This window comes from Ranitomeya imitator, chromosome 4 (assembly GCF_032444005.1).
Source record: "Ranitomeya imitator isolate aRanImi1 chromosome 4, aRanImi1.pri, whole genome shotgun sequence".
NCBI lineage: Eukaryota > Metazoa > Chordata > Amphibia > Anura > Dendrobatidae > Ranitomeya > Ranitomeya imitator.
Genome location: NC_091285.1, coordinates 235,141,646 through 235,159,961, shown reverse-complemented (window position 1 = coordinate 235,159,961; position 18,316 = coordinate 235,141,646). Strand labels below are relative to the sequence as shown.

Sequence of the window (18,316 nt, the reverse complement as noted above, 5' to 3'; positions counted from 1 at the left end):
TTCCAGAGTTTTTTCCATCTTGAAAAACAAACTGAAATCATTTTACGTGAGGAAATAGAAATAACAAAATTAAAATAATGTGGTTACATAAATGTGGGCACCCTCTTATAATTTGGGATGTGGTTGTGTTCAGAATTAGCTGATAACATTTACTGTTAAATAGTAATCATTACACAACTGCCATTATTTAAAGTGATTCTGATTAGCCCCATTTAAGGTTTAGCTGTTTCAGTAGGATTTTCAGTTGCATTTTTCAGGAAAAGCCATGGTCTGTAAACAGTTTTTTACAAAGCAGAAGGATCTTATTCTTGAAAGTTATCCATCAGTAGAAGGGTATAACATTTTTTTCTAATTATGTATCCCATGGAACACTATGAAGCTGGTCATCAAGAAGTGGCTTAAATTTGGCACAACAGTGACATTACCTAGTCCTTCAAAAATTGATGAAAACACAAAAAGAAAATTAGTCTTGGAGGCTGCCTGGAGTCCTAGAGCAACATTAAAAGAGCTGCAGAAGTTTCTGGCAAGTACTAATTGTATACTGCATATGACAACAATTTCCCAATCTCCCTGTATGGCAAGATGGAAGCCTTTTCTTACAAAGAAAAACAACGGAGCCCGGATATATTTTGCTAAAACCTACATCATATCTGCCAAAAGCATGTGGGAAAAAGTGTTATAGTCTGATGAGACCAAGATGAAACTTTTTGGCTATAATTCCAAGATATGTTTGGCCAACACTGCACATCACCAAATGAACACCATACGCACATTGAAACATGGTGGAGGCAACATTAAGTTTTGGCTGTTTTTCAGCATCTTGTACTGGGGCTTTAGTCAAGTGGAGGGAATTATAAACAGTTCAAAATATTAGTGAATTTTGTATCAGGTCTCTGCTAAAAAGTTGAAGAGTAATTTCACCTTTAAGCATGGCATGACCATGTGCACTCCATCAAGTCAACAAAAGAATGGCTTTTCCAGAAGAAGTTTAAAATTTGGGATTACCCAGCCAGAGCCCAGATCTGAATTGAAAATCTGTGGGTTGACCGGAAAAGGGCTGTACATAGGAGATGCCTTCGCAATCTCACAGAGAACGCTGCTGCAAGAAAGTGTGGGCAAAGATTGCCAATTCCAGATATGCCATGCTGATACTCAAAAAGACTAAATGCTGTCAGAAATTCAAAAGGTACTTCAGCAAAACATTAGTGTAAAGGTGTGCATGTTTGTGCAACCTCAAATATTTTAGTTTTTTTAGTTTTCTTTTCCACTTGAAAATATTCCAGATTGCGTATTGTACCGATTATAGTTCACATTAGGAGTGGAAAAAGTTCTGAAATGATTCTTCTTGGTATGATTTTTGTACTTGAAAAAACCTGGCATGTGAACAGGGGTGTGTAAACCTTTCATAGCCACTGTGTATATAAAATAAAATTGGAGCAATACAACATCTTATCAAGCTAAGTGAAGCAAAATCATGTTCACGTTAGCATTTCTTACATGAGCTGAGCTCACATCTAATATTTGCAGTGAAAAAAAAATCTGCATTTATGATTTATTATCTTGAAAGAGTTGTGCCAAATGGCCATTTATCACCTATCACATATCTCCTGTATAAAAACATGGGGTCCCAACCCTGGAACTTTCACAAATCATTGGAACAAGAGTCTGAAGACCTCTGTTCCTCATTGTTGCACGTACACAGTGAAAAAGAGTTGGCAGTAAAGTTTAGAAGACTGATGGAGAAAGCTGAGTACAGTACTAGGTCTTCATTAAAATCTTTATCAAAATGTTTCTACCATAAAATGATTACCGTTCTGAGGGCTCTGTCTGCTTCCCTCTTCCTTTTTTATAGTTAGAGATGGCAGCAGGAATGGGTTGTACACAGATCTACAGGACGTGGAGAGGGAAGAAACTTGAGTGTAGTCAAAAACAGGCTGTAGATAAAGAGGAAAGCAATAAAGAGGAAACATAAGTGCATGATAGAAGATGTGCTATTACATGAGCTAATATAGACAAGCAATACTTTTGACACCAACAAACCTAACACCCAGCCTTTCTTACTGGGGAGGACACAATATGACTGGGAGAGAAACATTTTAAACTTGGATCTGGCTGCAAACTGCATGTCAGGGGGTCAAGGTATGAATAAAGGAACGAAGACTTCATACTGAAAGGACAATTCTATTATATTAATGTAGCCACTATTATATATTTGCATATTTTCTCCATGTCAAATGTGTCCATAGCCTTTAGAAATATGCTACCCTTGTCATCAAACTATCAAAACCTTTACACAAGTGAAATAGAGTTTAAGGACAAATCACTATTTTGTACAATAAATACAAATAATCACTTCATTTAATGGATCTGTAAAAAAATAATGCTAGTGTGCATCTAGCTAAATAAATTGTAAAATTCTACGATCAGAAATTACATATTAAAACTGTTTAGGCATATCTTAGATACAGTTTAGAATGATCTGTTTTGTATTATAGGCAATATTTAAACAGTCAATAAATGTATTTTATTTTTTATATGCTTTTGCAAAAAGACCAATTTTAATTTTTTTCTGCTCGCCAAATGCACAATAATTTGGTTATAACTTTGTAACAAGTATAGTGGGGGAAATAATTATTTGATCCCTTGCTGATTTTGTAAGTTTGCCCACTGACAGAGACATGAACAGTCTATAATTTTAAGGGTAGGTTAATTTTAACATTGAGAGATATAAAATCAAAAATAAAATCCAGAAAATCACATTGTATAAATTATATAAATATATTTGTATTTTGTAGTAAAAAATAAGTATTTGATCCCCGACCAGCCATTAAGAGTTCTGGCTCCTACAGACCAGTTAGACGCTCCTAACCAACCTGTTACCTGCATTAAAGACAGTTGTCTTACATAGTCACCTTTATAAAAGACTGCTGTCCACATACTCTAACCTCTATAACTTGGGCAAGACCAAAGAGCTTTATAAGGATGTCAGGGACAAGAGCATAGTCCTGCACAAAGCTGGAATGGGTTACAAAGCCATAAGTAAGACGCTGGGTGAGAATGAGACAACTGTTGGTGCAATAGTTTGAAAATGGAAGAAATACAAAATGACTGTCAATCATCATCGATCTGGGACATCATGCAAAATCTCACTTCGTGGGGTATCCTTGATCATGAAGAAGGTGAGAGATCAGCCTAAAACTACACAGAGGGGGGGACTTGTTAATGATCTCAAGGCAGCTGGGGGCACAGTCACAAATCAAATCATTGTTAACACATTATGCATTAAAGGTTTATAATCCTGCAGTACCTGCAAGGTTCTCCTGCTCAAGAAGGCACATGTGCAGGCCCATGTGAAGTATGCCAATGAACACCTGGATGATTCTGTGAGTGATTGGGAGAAGGCGCTGTGGTCAGATGAGACAAAAATTGAGGTCTTTGGCACTAACTCAACTCGGCCTGTTTGGAGAAAGATAAATGCTGCCTATGACCCAAAGAACAATGTCCCCACTGTCAAGCATGGAGGTAGAAACATTATGTTTTGGGGTGTTTCCCTGCTAAGGGCACAGGACTACTTCACCACATAAATGGGAGAATGGATAGATCTATGTACCATAAAATCCCGAGTGACAACCTCCTTCCCTCCACCAGGACATTAAAAATGGGTTGTGGCTGGGCCTTCCAGCAAGACAATGGCCCAAAACATACAGCCAAGGCAACAAAGGAGTGGCTCAAAAAGAAGCACATTAAGGTCATGGAGTGGCCTAGCCAGTCTTCGGACCTTAATCCCATAGAAAACTTATGGAGGGAGTTGAAATTCCAAGTTGCCAAGGGACAGCACAAAAATCATAATGATTTAGAGATGATCTGCAAAGAGGAGTTGACCAAAATTCCTCCTGACATGTGCACTAACCTCATCATCAACTACAAAAAATGCCTGACTGCTGTGTGCTTGCCAACAAGGGTTTTGCCACCAAGTATTACGTCTTGTTTGCCAGAGGGATCAAATACTTATTTCTCACTGCGAAGTGCAAATAAATTTATATAATTTATACAATGTGATTTTCTTGATTTTATTTTTGATATTCTATTTCTCAATGTTAAAATTAACCTACCTTTAAAATAATAGACTGTTCATGTCTTTATCAATGGGCTAACTTACAAAATCACCAAGGGATCAAAAACTTATTTCCCCCACTGTAGTTCTTATGTTTGAAGACCTTAATTGGGTTGCCCAGAATTAGAAAAAAAGCAAACACCGCTCTCATGTCTTCGTATTTGTCACCTAATGGGTTAACTTTAGTTAAATCTTAGTGGGTATTTTCACTAGGGGATGTTTACTTCTTCACCCTGTATGAGTTGCTATCTGATAACACCCACTGTGACTTAACAAAAGTTAACTCACAAGGTTTCAATCAATTTCATTGCTATTATCAAAGGCAAAATTTAAGAAAACAAACAAAAAAATGTCATCTCCTTCTGCAGCCACTATTACACAATGTCCAGCTCAACATGTCAAATTTGGTGAAAAGTCCTCTTGAACTGACACATCAGGCATAGCCTATTGACAACATGGCGATGTTTCTGGAAAATAGTATATTCTTTTTCTAATCCTGTACAACCACATTAGGATTCCTGCTCATTAAGGCTTGGGCTACACAACGACATGTGTCATGCGACAGCATTTGTAAGAAAAGTCTACTCTACAATTTTATAATAAAATAAGCACCCAAATTGCAGATAAGTCGCACATAAGTCGCATGTTGACGTGTATGGCAAGTGTGTTGCATGCGACATGCATCCAGCAACAGACAATCCAGTACATTAGGAAAGATTCGCAACTCTGTGTTGCAGTCGCAGTATTTGCATGGCCCAACGTGACACCATAGGAAATCATTGCATCCAATGTTGCATTGTATTGTTGTGATTTCAGTGTGGCATGACACACATCGCCATGTAGGCCTAACCTAAAAGTTATAGCACAAATTGTTCAACACTCATACCCAAGTGGATAAAATGAAAAAAAATTGGTAAATTACACCAAAACTGAAAAAATGATTTCAATGATGTTCCAAAAATACAAGCACACTGATCAATATTAATATTATTTTCTAATCTAACTTATAAATATTAAAATAAAAATTCTTTGAAATTGGTTACACAAAAAGACCCAGCAGAAAGTCAATGTTATACTTCAGAAAAATAATCTACTTTAAAACTAAACCAATATTTGTAACATGCTATACTTTATCTGCTAATAAAACAATAACCAAAAGCATGTGCTCTGTGGGTAGGACAATATACTTAAAGACATGGCTTGCAAATGTAAGGGTTGTAATGGGCAAGACTAAATAAAGCTTGATTAAATGCATGCAGAGTGAGTCCATGTATTTAATTCTTACCTTGCCATAACCTCTTTGCAATTTAAAGATGTAAATCCCTCCCATGCCTGCGGATATAAGTCAGGAACTTCTGGTGTGATATTTTAGAATGCATTGTAAATTGAAAATGGCCTAAATTTAATTTTCTCAATTGTAGACACGAGATATCGCTTGGCAGTGTAAGAATTAATGAACATGTTATTTGTGTAAAATAAATGTTTAATTTTACAAAAATCTTATATTCCTAACAATTCTGCCAGGTTCTGGAATGGGTGTATTACCCTTTACCATTACCCCCGTAGTTCCTACTGCTAAAATAAATTGTGAACCAGGTACTATTATTATTTCATGCATTTCACTGTACTTTTCTTACTGTAATGGTAATTTATGAAATGAGCTTTGTGGGGCTAATGAACAGCTGGATTAAGCATATTATACCAATCTTGCACTGCATAGAAATCATCATAACTCTTGCAAAGGGTAGTAGAAATCCGCATGCAGTTAACAACAATAAAACTCTGCATGTATTTGTTTTTCTATGTATTGATGCATGTTCTTTCTACAATGCCTTCATTAAACACAGTTTTTTAAATTGTCAATTAAATTGTAATTTAGCAATATATTGGCTGTAAATGTGCCATGAACAAGAAAGTTCTTATGCCCTTATGGCAGTATAGATGTTGCAGTATGGTTAAAAGTTTAATATCTAATTTTTGCTAACTAGGTTGATTTGCCAAAAATGTTATTACTTTTGACTTTTTTATATTTTTACTTTCACCAGGCCTTCTAGTTTAAAAGACTTTTCCCACCAAATGCATTAACATGTCTACAGGATATTTTAAATGTCTAATTAGTAGGGTTCTCCTATTTGGGTCAGTCATCAGATGAATAGTTGCTACCATATCCAGCAAGACATTAAATGAAGTGGTGGTCTCGTAGATCTCTATATTATAGTATTAAAAGTCCATGACTGTTTCTATAAAGCCGACTGCAAAAGAGTGTGACTCAGACATGTGTGGCCACCTCCTTTTAATCTCTGTCTGGATTCACAGCTTCCTTTATTTATGAATTGAAGATGCTTATAATCCTATGGGTAGGGAGCAGAGATGGGTTTTCCACCAATCAATGCACAACATTAATTCCCAAAAGCTGGAATACTATGTTAAATGTAAAGAAAATAAGAATACTACGATTTGGAAATCTCTGATAGCCATATTTCTTCACCACAGAATCTACAACACAGATCAGAAGGTGAAAGGCAAAGGTTTTTGCATTTCCTGTGGAAAAAAAATTAACTCATTTACAAAATTATTCATATTTATTCCCCTCTTCTTTTTACAACAATTTGTAAACATCTGAGAAGTGAGGAGACCAATTGCTGGAGTTTTGAGAGACAAATATTGTCCTATTATTATCTGATGTAGCATTCTAACTATTCAGCAGTCCTGGGTCTTCTTTCCTCGATTTTTCATTTCATATTGCACCAAATATTTTTCATTAGTGAAAGGTCCGGACTGCAGGCGACCAGTTCATCAACCAGACTCTTTGTTGGTGAAGTCATGCTGTTGTGATGGATGTAGTACATGGTTTAGCATTGTCTTGCTGAAATAAGCAAGACATTCACAGAAATTGATGTTGTCTGGATGGGAAATGCTGTGGGGACAATTGAGTGCAATAGGGTGCATCCACATAACAGTATATAGCATAAAGTGGCAGTTGTGTGAGACACAAAACTAGAAAAGTTTTTAATAAAAGGTTTTCCAGCTGCTGCAACTCCACAAGTTGGCAGACCCAACTAGGTAATTAGGCAATCAAAGATGGGGGTCACCAGCGATATTGGAAGTGTGTCCACAAATGATTCCAATTCGCAGTATGAGATAAAAGTGTAGTTTATTCTCAACGCGTTTTGAAGTTTTAAAACTTTTTCTTCAGGAATTTTAAATGCGCTTTAGCCCAGGGAAGATGGCAGCATTTCTAGATTGTGTTGGTATATGGCTTTTTCTTTGCATGATAAAGCTTTAACTTGCAACTGTGGATTGCAAGCCAAACTCTGTTTACAGACTATGATTTCTGGAAGAATTCCTGAGCCCATGCTGTGATTTGTACAACTGAAACATGCTTGGTGTTAATCCAATGCCACCTGTAGAATAGATGGGAAAGACAGGGTTAAATCCCAGCTCTGCAGTGTTTGATTAGAAGCACTTGCAGCGTTTCTCTAAGAAGCAGGGGGTAGGTTCATTGTGTTTCTTAAGTGAGTTTCCATCTACTGGATGGAGCAGAGGTGAATGTGTTAACTGGTAAATGTACAGGCCGTGTGCACCAGACTGGATGTGTTCTGGAACTGAAGGAAGAGACAGCACCGGTCATGTGCATGGAACTGCAAATATCAGTTACTGCTATGGATAATAGCTGTTTTGTTTGACCGAGCTGGGCCTAGTTCAGCCAGGGTCTATTCTATTTAGTTAGCGCCTGGACTAGGTTAGGAATTTATTTTATGAGTTTGTTTTGGTGCTGTACAACTTGTGAAAAGCATTAAAAACTGCATGGGTTTGGACCAAAACTGCATTGCTTGCGTGAACGCTACCTAAGGCCTAATGCTTACCAGAAAGACTGAATCCATATACTGCTGACCACCTGTAGATCACAAGCACTCAGTACTGACCATTTGCCTTATAATAATAATAATCTTTATTTTTATATAGTGCCAACATATTCCGCAGCGCTTTACAGTTTGCACACATTATCATCACTGTCCCCGGTGGGGCTTACAATCTAAATTCCCTATCAGTATGTCTTTGGAGAATGGGAGGAAACCGGAGTACCCCGAGGAAACCCACGCAAACACGGGGAGAACATACAAACTCTTTGCAGATGTTGTCCTTGGTGGGATTTGAACCCAGGACTCCAGTGCTGCAAGGCTGCTGTGCTATCCACTGAGCCACCGTGCTGCCCCTATCCATTGTGCATATGATCTCTGAATATTTTGATGATATTATGTACTGTAGATATCGCGATATCACATTTTTTTAGCGATTTTATGTTGAGGAACATTTTTCTGCAATTGTTCCACAATTAAGACACAGTTGTTCACAGATTGTTGAAGCTCTGACCATTTTTGCTTCTGAGAGCCTTTGCATCTCTAACTCACTTTAGCTGAAAAATCACACTCCAGCTGTTTTTCATTAGTATCACTTACTTTTCCAGCCTTTTGTTAAACCTGACCCAAATTTAATGAGATGATTTACTGCCATCATTTTCCAAATGAGCTACTTTTTCCAAACAAAATGGAAAAATGTCTAATTTTCACCTTCCGATCTGTGTTCTATACTCTGTTGTGAATAAAATACGGCTATAAGAGATTTCCAAATCATTGCATTTTTGTTTTCTTTATATCTACACAGCTTTTCAACTTTGTTTTTGAACTGAGGATGTATATCTGTGGAATATGCCACAATTGTTTCTGTCTTTGGTGCAATAACTTAGCAATATAGTGACTGCTAAACAATGAATTATTATAAGCTCTATGATATAGTATGCTAAGCCTATAATTTGATTATTTTAGAATATGTCTGTCACAACTTCCTCAATAAGGGGAAGTTGACATTTTTGAAAATTCAGCTTCCATAATGAATATGAATATATATAGCTTTGAGCTACACAGAATTTTGACTATGTGATTTTCTCAGTATCTTAGAGCTAATTTTCTCAGTATCTTAGAGCTTGCCTGCTTTACTATTTCTACTCAGCTTGGTCTGAAAAAGATATCACATGTAACTTATTGATAACTAATTTAGATTTTTATAAGAATACCTTTTTCTGCTGATAACTGATTTGCATAATACCTTTTTGTAAGTGTTCTCCTTGATTATTTCTTCTTTCTATCTTGTTTCTGTTGACTTTTTTTTAACATATTGGCAGCTGACATAAACATTTTCCTCTTCCCCAAATTAGCACGCTGATGGAATAAATTTCTGTTAGTCTAAAACAATTGCTTTTATTAGAATAGGCATACAAATGCTAGCATTTCATGCTAATAGTTGCATTGGTACCTAATAACACTTGTATCTATGACAGTTTTGGGGTTTATTGATTTTTTTGGTTTGTAATATTTGATAATGTTTAGGTTTGATTTATAGCTTTAGATAAGACACAGCTTTTACTCCTGTATAATTTTTAGCCTAATCAGCTGTTGTATCTAGACTGCATCTCAATAGTTTACTTTACGTTAGGAGTTCTATTTGTCTACAATATAGTTTCATTAGTGATGCATTTCTGAACGTCTGTCATTAAAAAGCAATAAATCAACTGCGTGCTTCATTGAGCTAGGTATTTAGTACTGAGCAAAAAATCTGACCTGTAAATGACATTGGAGGATATGAAGTGTCCAACCCACACTAATAAGGGAGGACATAATGGCAGAAACCACTGACTGGGGCACTGGCTTGGTGTTTGGAATTCATAGGGAGGTGTTTATTCAGTAAATGGCACATTATTCTCTATAATAATGCTTTGTTGGCAACTTCAAAGTAACTCAATAATTACACTCTCAAAGTTTGGAAATTGGCTCTTGTGTATGAAAGTGCTTACTGACATCACATTGTTGGCAGTGGAGAATGAAAATAGGGAATCTGTCAACAGCAGGGTAACATCTATAGAGGAATTTGATAGCGGCAACTCTGCTAAACAGGTGGAAGACAAGAATTCATTATATAAGGATGAGAGCTAAGTTCATGTGATATATTACAATCGCTAATACACAGCTGTATTATTTGAGGCTGAGATCCTTGGTACTGGGAAAATATATCAAGAAACCTATGCATTAGCGTTGTTTTCCCTTGTAATGCTCTGGATCTGTAGGTAAATATGCTTCATGACTAAAGTTGGTTATACACATTAAAGGAAAGTCAGTTGAACCTACCAATGGCAGGATTAGGAGCCGATCTCATGTAATTGGGGCAGCATAAAACACCGTAAAAGAAGAATTAAGTAAGTTGGATTTCAATAATCCTATAAGCCTTAAAGACAAACAGACGCAAGATGTGTTTGACAGTCACTTATTCCAATCTCTGAAGAAAGTTTGCATGTTTATGGGTGTTTGGGAAACCTAGGTTCACAATTAATTAGTGTCTGGTGGGATTAAACCAAATATAGGTAACTTACATTGCAACTGTTCTTCATTCCAAAGTTTGGTTCGGGTGCCAGAACTTGAACCAGAACCTGAACCTCATGGAAAAGAATGGAGACCAGAACTTTTGAGCAGAAAAATTATCTTTTTTTCTCTCTCCCTGTAACGCCTTTCCCCCGGAACTCCAAACTTTGCAACGGATTAGTGGAAGAAGTCTGTGTCCTGCGTTTAGCAATGGACACTAACTGTCTGGCACAATCCCTGAACTTAAATTCAGGATTTCTCATCTCTATTCTCGGGATGTCCAACCAAAATGGCAGAGATAAAAGGAAATAAAATGAGCTAGCCCCATGTATGTGATGCAATGAAATTAAAAATCTGTCAAAAAACTTGGTCTTGTTGAATGGTAAATTAGTTGAAACTTTCCTCACATTTGCTTTGCATTTGTAAATAGGAAAAGTAGAAAAACTATTTTACACCAATCTTTCACCAATCTTATATAAAATAAATTTATATATATACTTTTTTTTTAAAGTAGACCACTTTTTATCTTGTCCAACCTTTTGATAGGAAACTATCAAACAACTCTAATGATTTTTTTTCTGCTAGACCATAGATTTAATAGCTATATATTTCTTTATATTAATATTTATTTATTTTTATCTGTGTATATATACAGTGGCATGTCAAAGTTTGGGCTTCTCTGGTCAAAATTATAGTAATTGTGAACAGTTAAGCAAGTTGAAGATGAAATGATCTCATCCTTCCTCGGTATTATCAGTAAAAAAAATTATATCGTCATTATTTACATTTTAAAAAGTACAAAAAGGAAAATGGGACCATGTGTTAGGGGTCGAGTTCCCACCTCTGCCCAGGGGGAATCTCAAGCCATCTCCTCTGCGGTCTCCCATTCCTCTCCAGCCGCAGTGGAGCCGGCTCAGCGGAGACGTTGGCCAAAGACGTTGGCATCTGGTTCAGCCTGATACTCTGCGGATGGTTTCTGATGCTTTCCCAGGCTCAGCCATTGTAGCCAGTACTTTAGCAGACGTCTCTGGGACTAAGTCCTGCTTTTTCCCTTGTAAGCATGCCCAGGGCAAGACCTCTCATTGAAGGTCAGGGGTCACATGATCAGGTACTGCTGCAGCTCCCATTGGTCCTCTAGGAAGGTCCTGAAGTTGCTCTGGTATTGTAGCAGCTTCCATTGGTCCTCTAGGAAGGTGCTGAAGCTGCTGCAGCTACAAAAGGTTTGCATGGCCGCACGGCCATGCGCTATTATCACTTCATGTTATGAGCTTGCTAATTGTGGTCGCGCCTGTATGATTGTATTCAGGGAAATAAGCCCCTAGAATACCGGCACCTCCGGTGAGGAGTTTTTGTGTTCTTCTCTGTGTGCGTGACCACTGACTGCCATCAGCTCAGCAGTTAGCTGTGTTCCCCTGTAAGGCCTCTTTCACACTTCCGTTGGTACGGGCCCGTTGGTATGCGTCTGGCCGACGTACTGATGGACGTTGTGAAATTTGTGGACGATGTGGCAAGCAGATGCAGTTTTTCAACGCATCTGCTGCCCATTCTGAAGTCCGGGGAGGAGGGGGCGGAGTTTTGGCCACGCATGCACAGTCTAAAATGGCGGACACGACACAAAAAAAACTTTACATTGAACTTTTTTTGTGACGACGGTCCGCCAAAATACGACAGATGAGACGTGTGGCAGTCCGTCACGATCCGTCGCTAATACAAATCTATGGGAAAAAGCGCATTCTGCAAGCACATTTGCAGGATCCGTTTTTTTCCCAAAACGACGGATTGCAAAAGACGGAAGTGTGAAAGAGGCCTCACGCTAACAGGGCACAGTGTGTCCTTTTCTGTGTGTCTCAGTGAAGTAACTGAGTTCATTTATACCGCCATATGCCATTATTTTCTAGCAGCAGGTTGTCTCCTGCACGGTGGACCCCAGGCTGCGAAAGCACCAATTATAACATCCATATTATCTCGGTGCATTCCACCAGTCCTCACACCATGTAAAAGATTGGACACTCTTGGAGGTTTCTGTGCTCAGACAACTTTGACCGAAGTTTAAGACCTTAATTAGTCTTTTAGGGTTTTGGCTTGTTCACTATCATCATTTGGGAAGGCGAGGTGATGCAAATTTATCAGCTTTATAAGAACCCAGCCTCCTCTATCCATGTGCCTAAAAAGATATGGTACATTGTTCTACTGTTCAGAGACACTTGCACAAATATGGCCTTCATGGAAGAGCCATCTGAAGAAAACCTCTCCTGCATCCTCACCATAAAATTCAGCGTCAGAAGTAGGCAAAAGAACACAAAAACAAGCCTGATGCATTTTGGAAACAATTCCTGTGGACTGATGAAATTAAAATAGAACTCTTTGGCCACAATAATCAAAGGTATGTGCGTAGAAAAAAAGGGCACAGAATTTCAGGAAAATATAATCTCACCATTCACCAACCATTAAAAATGGGGGTGGATCAATCATGCTTTGGGGTTGTGTTGCAGCCAATGGCACGGTGAACATTCCGCAGGTAGTGGGAAGAATGGATTCAATGAAATTTCAACAAATTCTTGATGCAAACATAACACCATCTGTAAAAAGCTGAAATTAAAATGATAATCGCTTCTACAAATGGGCAATGATCCTAAATACTCATCAAAATCCACAATAGACTGCCTCAAAAGGCACAAGCTGAAGGTTTTACAATGGCCGTGATCTGAATATTATTGAAACTCTGCAGCTAGACCTCAAAATAGCAGTGCATGCAAGACGACCCAGTAATCTCACAGAACTGGGAGAATTTTCCAAAGAAGAATATCTGTCAAACAAGAATAGAAAGACTCTTTTTTTCGGAAAACCATGCAGGGTGCCCAAACTTTTGCATCTGCCCATTTTTCTTTTTGTAATTTTTAAAATGAAAACATTATAATTATATATATATATATATATATATATATATATATATATATATATATATTTATATATATATATATATATATATATATAAATATATATATATATATATATATATATATTTTTTTTTTTTTTTTTTTGGCCTAAAATACAAGGGAAATGTTCACAATAACTGTAGTTTTGATTAGGGGTACCCATACTTTTACATGCCATTGTGTATAAATACATATATAAATATATACATATACATTCATATCCTGAAAAGGTATATATTTTTATGGAGAATAGAAATGTACGATATAATCAATGGAAAAGATTTTTCCAAATGATGGTAAACGGATAATGTCTTTAATGATTACATGCTTTTATTTAGTATCTGTAAATTATATTTACCCATTAAGATTTATTTTGTAAATTGTTAAAAATATGAAACATAAGAACATTTTGCATTATGCTGCATGATAGATGAACGCATCCTTGTATACACATGTAATAATAATTGAAATTATCACTATTGCATGGGTACTGAAGTCTATCTACAGGGTGCTATATTGTTCATGATTTGCTGAGTCAATGCATATCTTAATTTCTGTGCTATATGGATTTAAAGTTACTATGCTGAAATTAATAAAATACATGAATATTTATATTATAGATAGGCATAAAAACTTCATCTTTAGTTTTTTCAATGTTTTTTAGGCTCAAAGGAAGAAAGGATCTGTCAGAAAGTGTCAGTCAGAACCACTATACGAAAAAATGACTGTTTTAGTCAATACCCTGTAAGTAGAGCATTATATTGCAGCTTTTTTTTTTTTCCAAATAAAAACAAACTCGGTTAAAAATACATATATCTTGTGTATACTGCAGAGAGATAGTAGGAAAAACTAGGTTCACAGGGTGCGGTGCACCAAATGAGGGTCTTCGATAAATCAAAAGGGTTCCAGAAAAATGCACTGACAGCCTATCATTTCGAATAGATCATAAATGTTTGATTTTGGGGGGTCGCCACATACATATAAGGACTTCTGTGCTTAGATAAACATTGAATAGGCCACTTTGCCTTCATTGCTAATCCTTAACACTTTCACGCTGCGGCCCTTTTTACTTTTTGCGTTTCTCTTTTTCGCTCCCCTTCTTCCCAGAACCATAATTTTTTTATTTTTTCATCAATACGGCCATGTGAGGGCTTGTTTTTTGTGGGACGAGTTGTACTTTTGAACGAAACCATTGGTTTTACCACATAGTGTACAGAAAAACAGGAACAAATTCCAAGTGCTGTGAAATTGCAAAAAAAAAGTGCAATTCCACAATTTTTTTTTTATTTTTATTTTTTACCATGTCCATTAAATACTAAAACTCACCTGCCATTATGATTATCCAGGTCATTACAAATTCATAGATGCTAAACATGTATAGGTTCTTATTTATTAAAGTGAGTGTAAAAAGAAACAAAATATCAAATATGTGCACTTTTTTTTAAATTGTTTTATTTTGAATATGGCGAATGGGGGGTGATTTAAACTTATATACTTTTATATTTTTTCAATTTTTTTAAATTTTTAAAAATATTTTTTTCCACTTTTCACTTGCTTCAATAGTCTCCATGGGTGACTAGACGGTGTGATCTTTCGGTCGCTTGGGCAACAAAGAGCAGGGTTTCAGTCCCACTCTTTGTAGCAGAAATGCTCATTTGCTATGAGCGCTGACCGCTGGGTGGCACTCATACCAACCACAGGGGTCTGCTGCAGACCCCAGGTTATTATGCCAACCCCTCAGTGACCTGCGGTTTTGTGACATGGGTACCGATTGGCAGGATTAGTGGTGCACTTCTGGCACAATCATGATAAATGCTGCTGTCAGAGATTGATAGTGTCATTTAACAGGTCAACAGCCGCGGGTGGATTGCGATTCCATCCGCGGCTGTTTGGGGCACATGTCAGCTGTTCAAATCAGCTGACAAGTGGCAGAAAAGATGTGGGCTCCATGCAGGAGCCCACATCAAAGGGGAGACCCGACATGATCCATACATGTACGGTGCATGTCATGAAGGGGTTAATATAGGCAATAAGTATGTGATTGCTAGAAGGTCCACATATTGATGATGACATTTTCTGAGGATTAGCTATTAATCTGCCATATTCTTTTAAGATGCCCATACTCATGATGGGTTTGGCCAACAGTCGAATGTGTATGGGGGGCCACCAACTTTTCCCTATCAGACGATATTGCGAGAGATAAGGATCTGGCATGTTTGATTTTGGACTGCTTATTATTTTTTTTCTCTAAGATATGAACCGCCACCATAGAGTCTGTTAGTGTCTGTCTCATAGAGAACACAGGACTGCACACAGCAGTGCTTGACTAAGCAGACCCTCATGTAAATGGGAGAGTCAGGTGAGATGGCTGCCGGATGAAAAATGAGGCAAACTATCATTCTGTAATTGCTACATAAGATGTAGGGGGGCTTTAGAGTTATAAATTTGGTGATTACTGCAATCACTGTGCAAACAGTCCTACTTTGTCTATATCAGCATCACTGTTGAATACAGTGATTGGTCGCCGCGGTCATGTGAAGTCACATTTACTGCAGCAGCCATATGAACAAAGAGGGTAGAAAACAGGGCTGGAGTGGTATTGAATAAATACAGATGCATTTGTCAGTTTTATGTACAAGAATCCAATGGAATAAAAATAAAATTTAACCAAATGACCCTTATAATGCAGCTATTCTTACATTCACCAGCCATATCAGGTCAAAATGATCTACAGTATCTAAAGCACCACTCCAGCTTTTTTTTCTATTTTAATACAAGAAAGGTGTCACTAATCTACAACTAAGTCCTGCTCTTAGTTTTATACTTACCAGCTGCTGTCTTCATCTGTTATTGGCGCCACTCCGGTTGGTCTCCAGCAGTTTGTGACCTTCCTGATCACTCTAGTGTTTGCTGGGCGCTCCGGAAGTCACAACTCAATGTCCACCATCTTGTGACCTCAACTTCTGACTGACCGGAAATCAGAGCTAACAGTCATAAGCTCTCAATGTCCATCTATGAGAGACAGAATGAGGCCAGACCGAGGCTCTCATTGACTTACATTGATAGCTTATGACTATTAGCTCTGATTTCCGGTCAGTCAGAAGTTGCAGTCAGAAGATGGTGGATCAGGACCTGAGTGAAGCCAGGAAGAGTTGAAGACAGCGGCTTGTGAGTATAAGACTAGGATCAGGAAACTTAGATTACTAGCACAATTTAAGAGCTGAAATAAAAAAAATGCTGGAATGGTGCTTTATCAGTGTATGCAATTTGTATTGGGGAATCCAGTGACAGATGTGCTTTAAATTTGTGCGGAACATAATTTTATTAAACTTGTTCTATGATTATGTATTTATTGGCAAGGGGTCACGTAACAGGATGTCCACAGGCAGGAGTTATCCTGTTGATACTCTCCTGTCAAACCCATAGAAAGTAGTAATGTAAAAGTAGCTGTTAGTAAAAACGCAGCTAGAAATATATGAAAATAATCTATTGAATTTCTTTTAAATGCTTCACTACCGTTATAACTCTAGCAAATGTACGGTATGTTTTTTCATATAGAAATACAGAGCTTTAACAATTTATACATTTTCAACAGATCACTGTGGCTTCCTGTGATGGGAAATGCCCATCAGCAACCATCTTTAATGTAAACATTGATAGCCATATCAGATTCTGCAAATGTTGCCGCGAAAATGGAGTACAGAATCTGACTGTGCCACTCTACTGCTCAGGAAACGGGACTGAAGTGATGTACGTCATTCAAGAACCCCTGGACTGTTCATGCCAGTGGAATTAAACAGACTGTGCATACAGCACCATGAATTCCTTCCAGCAGCGATCCTGTCCTATGCACTGAACACACGCGCTGTACCTATCCCGTGTCACTGATCTTCCCATCAGCTGTGCCAAGCAATCCAGCACAGATCTACACTATACACATGTTGCCTATTTCCATTTAAATCACAGCGTATACTGTTTCATATCTTCACTCGAAATCATTTCCAAAGGCTAAAAAAGTTTGATCAATATTCATATTTTCACAAGTCAAACTTAAAAAAAAAATGTAATTGTAAACTTGCAAAGACGGATCAGTATATTAAATCTTTGCATGTGTGACATCGTTCAAATGTATACTTGACTTATGGTGCATAATGCCGATTTGTACAATATATCTTTTTATTACTGGTCCAAAATGTGCCATGGTTTTTGTATCAAAATATTTCTTAACATTGTGTTTAGAGATCACAATATATTGTTATCTGTAAGCCCAAAGGTATGTTTGTGACTAATGACATGCAATACCCTTGAAAACAGAAAAGATAATCCATGTACCATTGCAATCTTTTTGTTTGTATATACTCGAAGGGCAATGTATTATAATAAATGTAAAGCTAAAATCAGAATGATGTATTGGGATTTTATGTAATAGAATCAATAATTCAGTTTATGTTTTATTTATTTCTGTTGCTTATGTTAAAGCCAACACCATTTGCCATGCATTGTTGATGGTGTCATTACTTAGTGTCTCCAGTGGGGCTCACAATCTAGAAATATGGGAGGAAACCTACATTGACACAAGGAGCCTTTTAACTTAGGGTTTGGTCACATATGCGTATTGTGTTGTTCAATAAGCCAGCCTTCATGTGGGAGTTTTTTTCCAGCTGGAATTGGGATAAGGAAAAAAATTGCAGTATGGCTATGTATATCGCACAAGACTCGCCAATGCAAGTTAATGGATGCGAGAAAAAAAATGGATGGCACACGGACCATGTGTATACCGTCTGATTTTTACTCACACATCTCAAAGGAACCGAGAAATTTCATCAGCTGAGCACAGGAAGTTCACAGCCAGA

General features: G+C 37.3%; 1 protein-coding gene across 1 annotated transcript in view; it reads left to right on the top strand.

Moving 5' to 3' along the window:
- The window catches only part of OTOGL (otogelin like), a 316,314-nt gene extending 298,450 nt beyond the window's left edge, over positions 1–17,864 (top strand). The window contains exons 56-57 of the mRNA XM_069764433.1: positions 14,128–14,207; positions 17,059–17,864. Coding sequence (XP_069620534.1) covers positions 14,128–14,207; positions 17,059–17,259 — 281 coding nt within the window. The 3' untranslated portion in view covers positions 17,260–17,864. The remainder of the gene's footprint in view (positions 1–14,127; positions 14,208–17,058) is intronic.
- Positions 17,865–18,316: the final 452 nt, after the last annotated feature.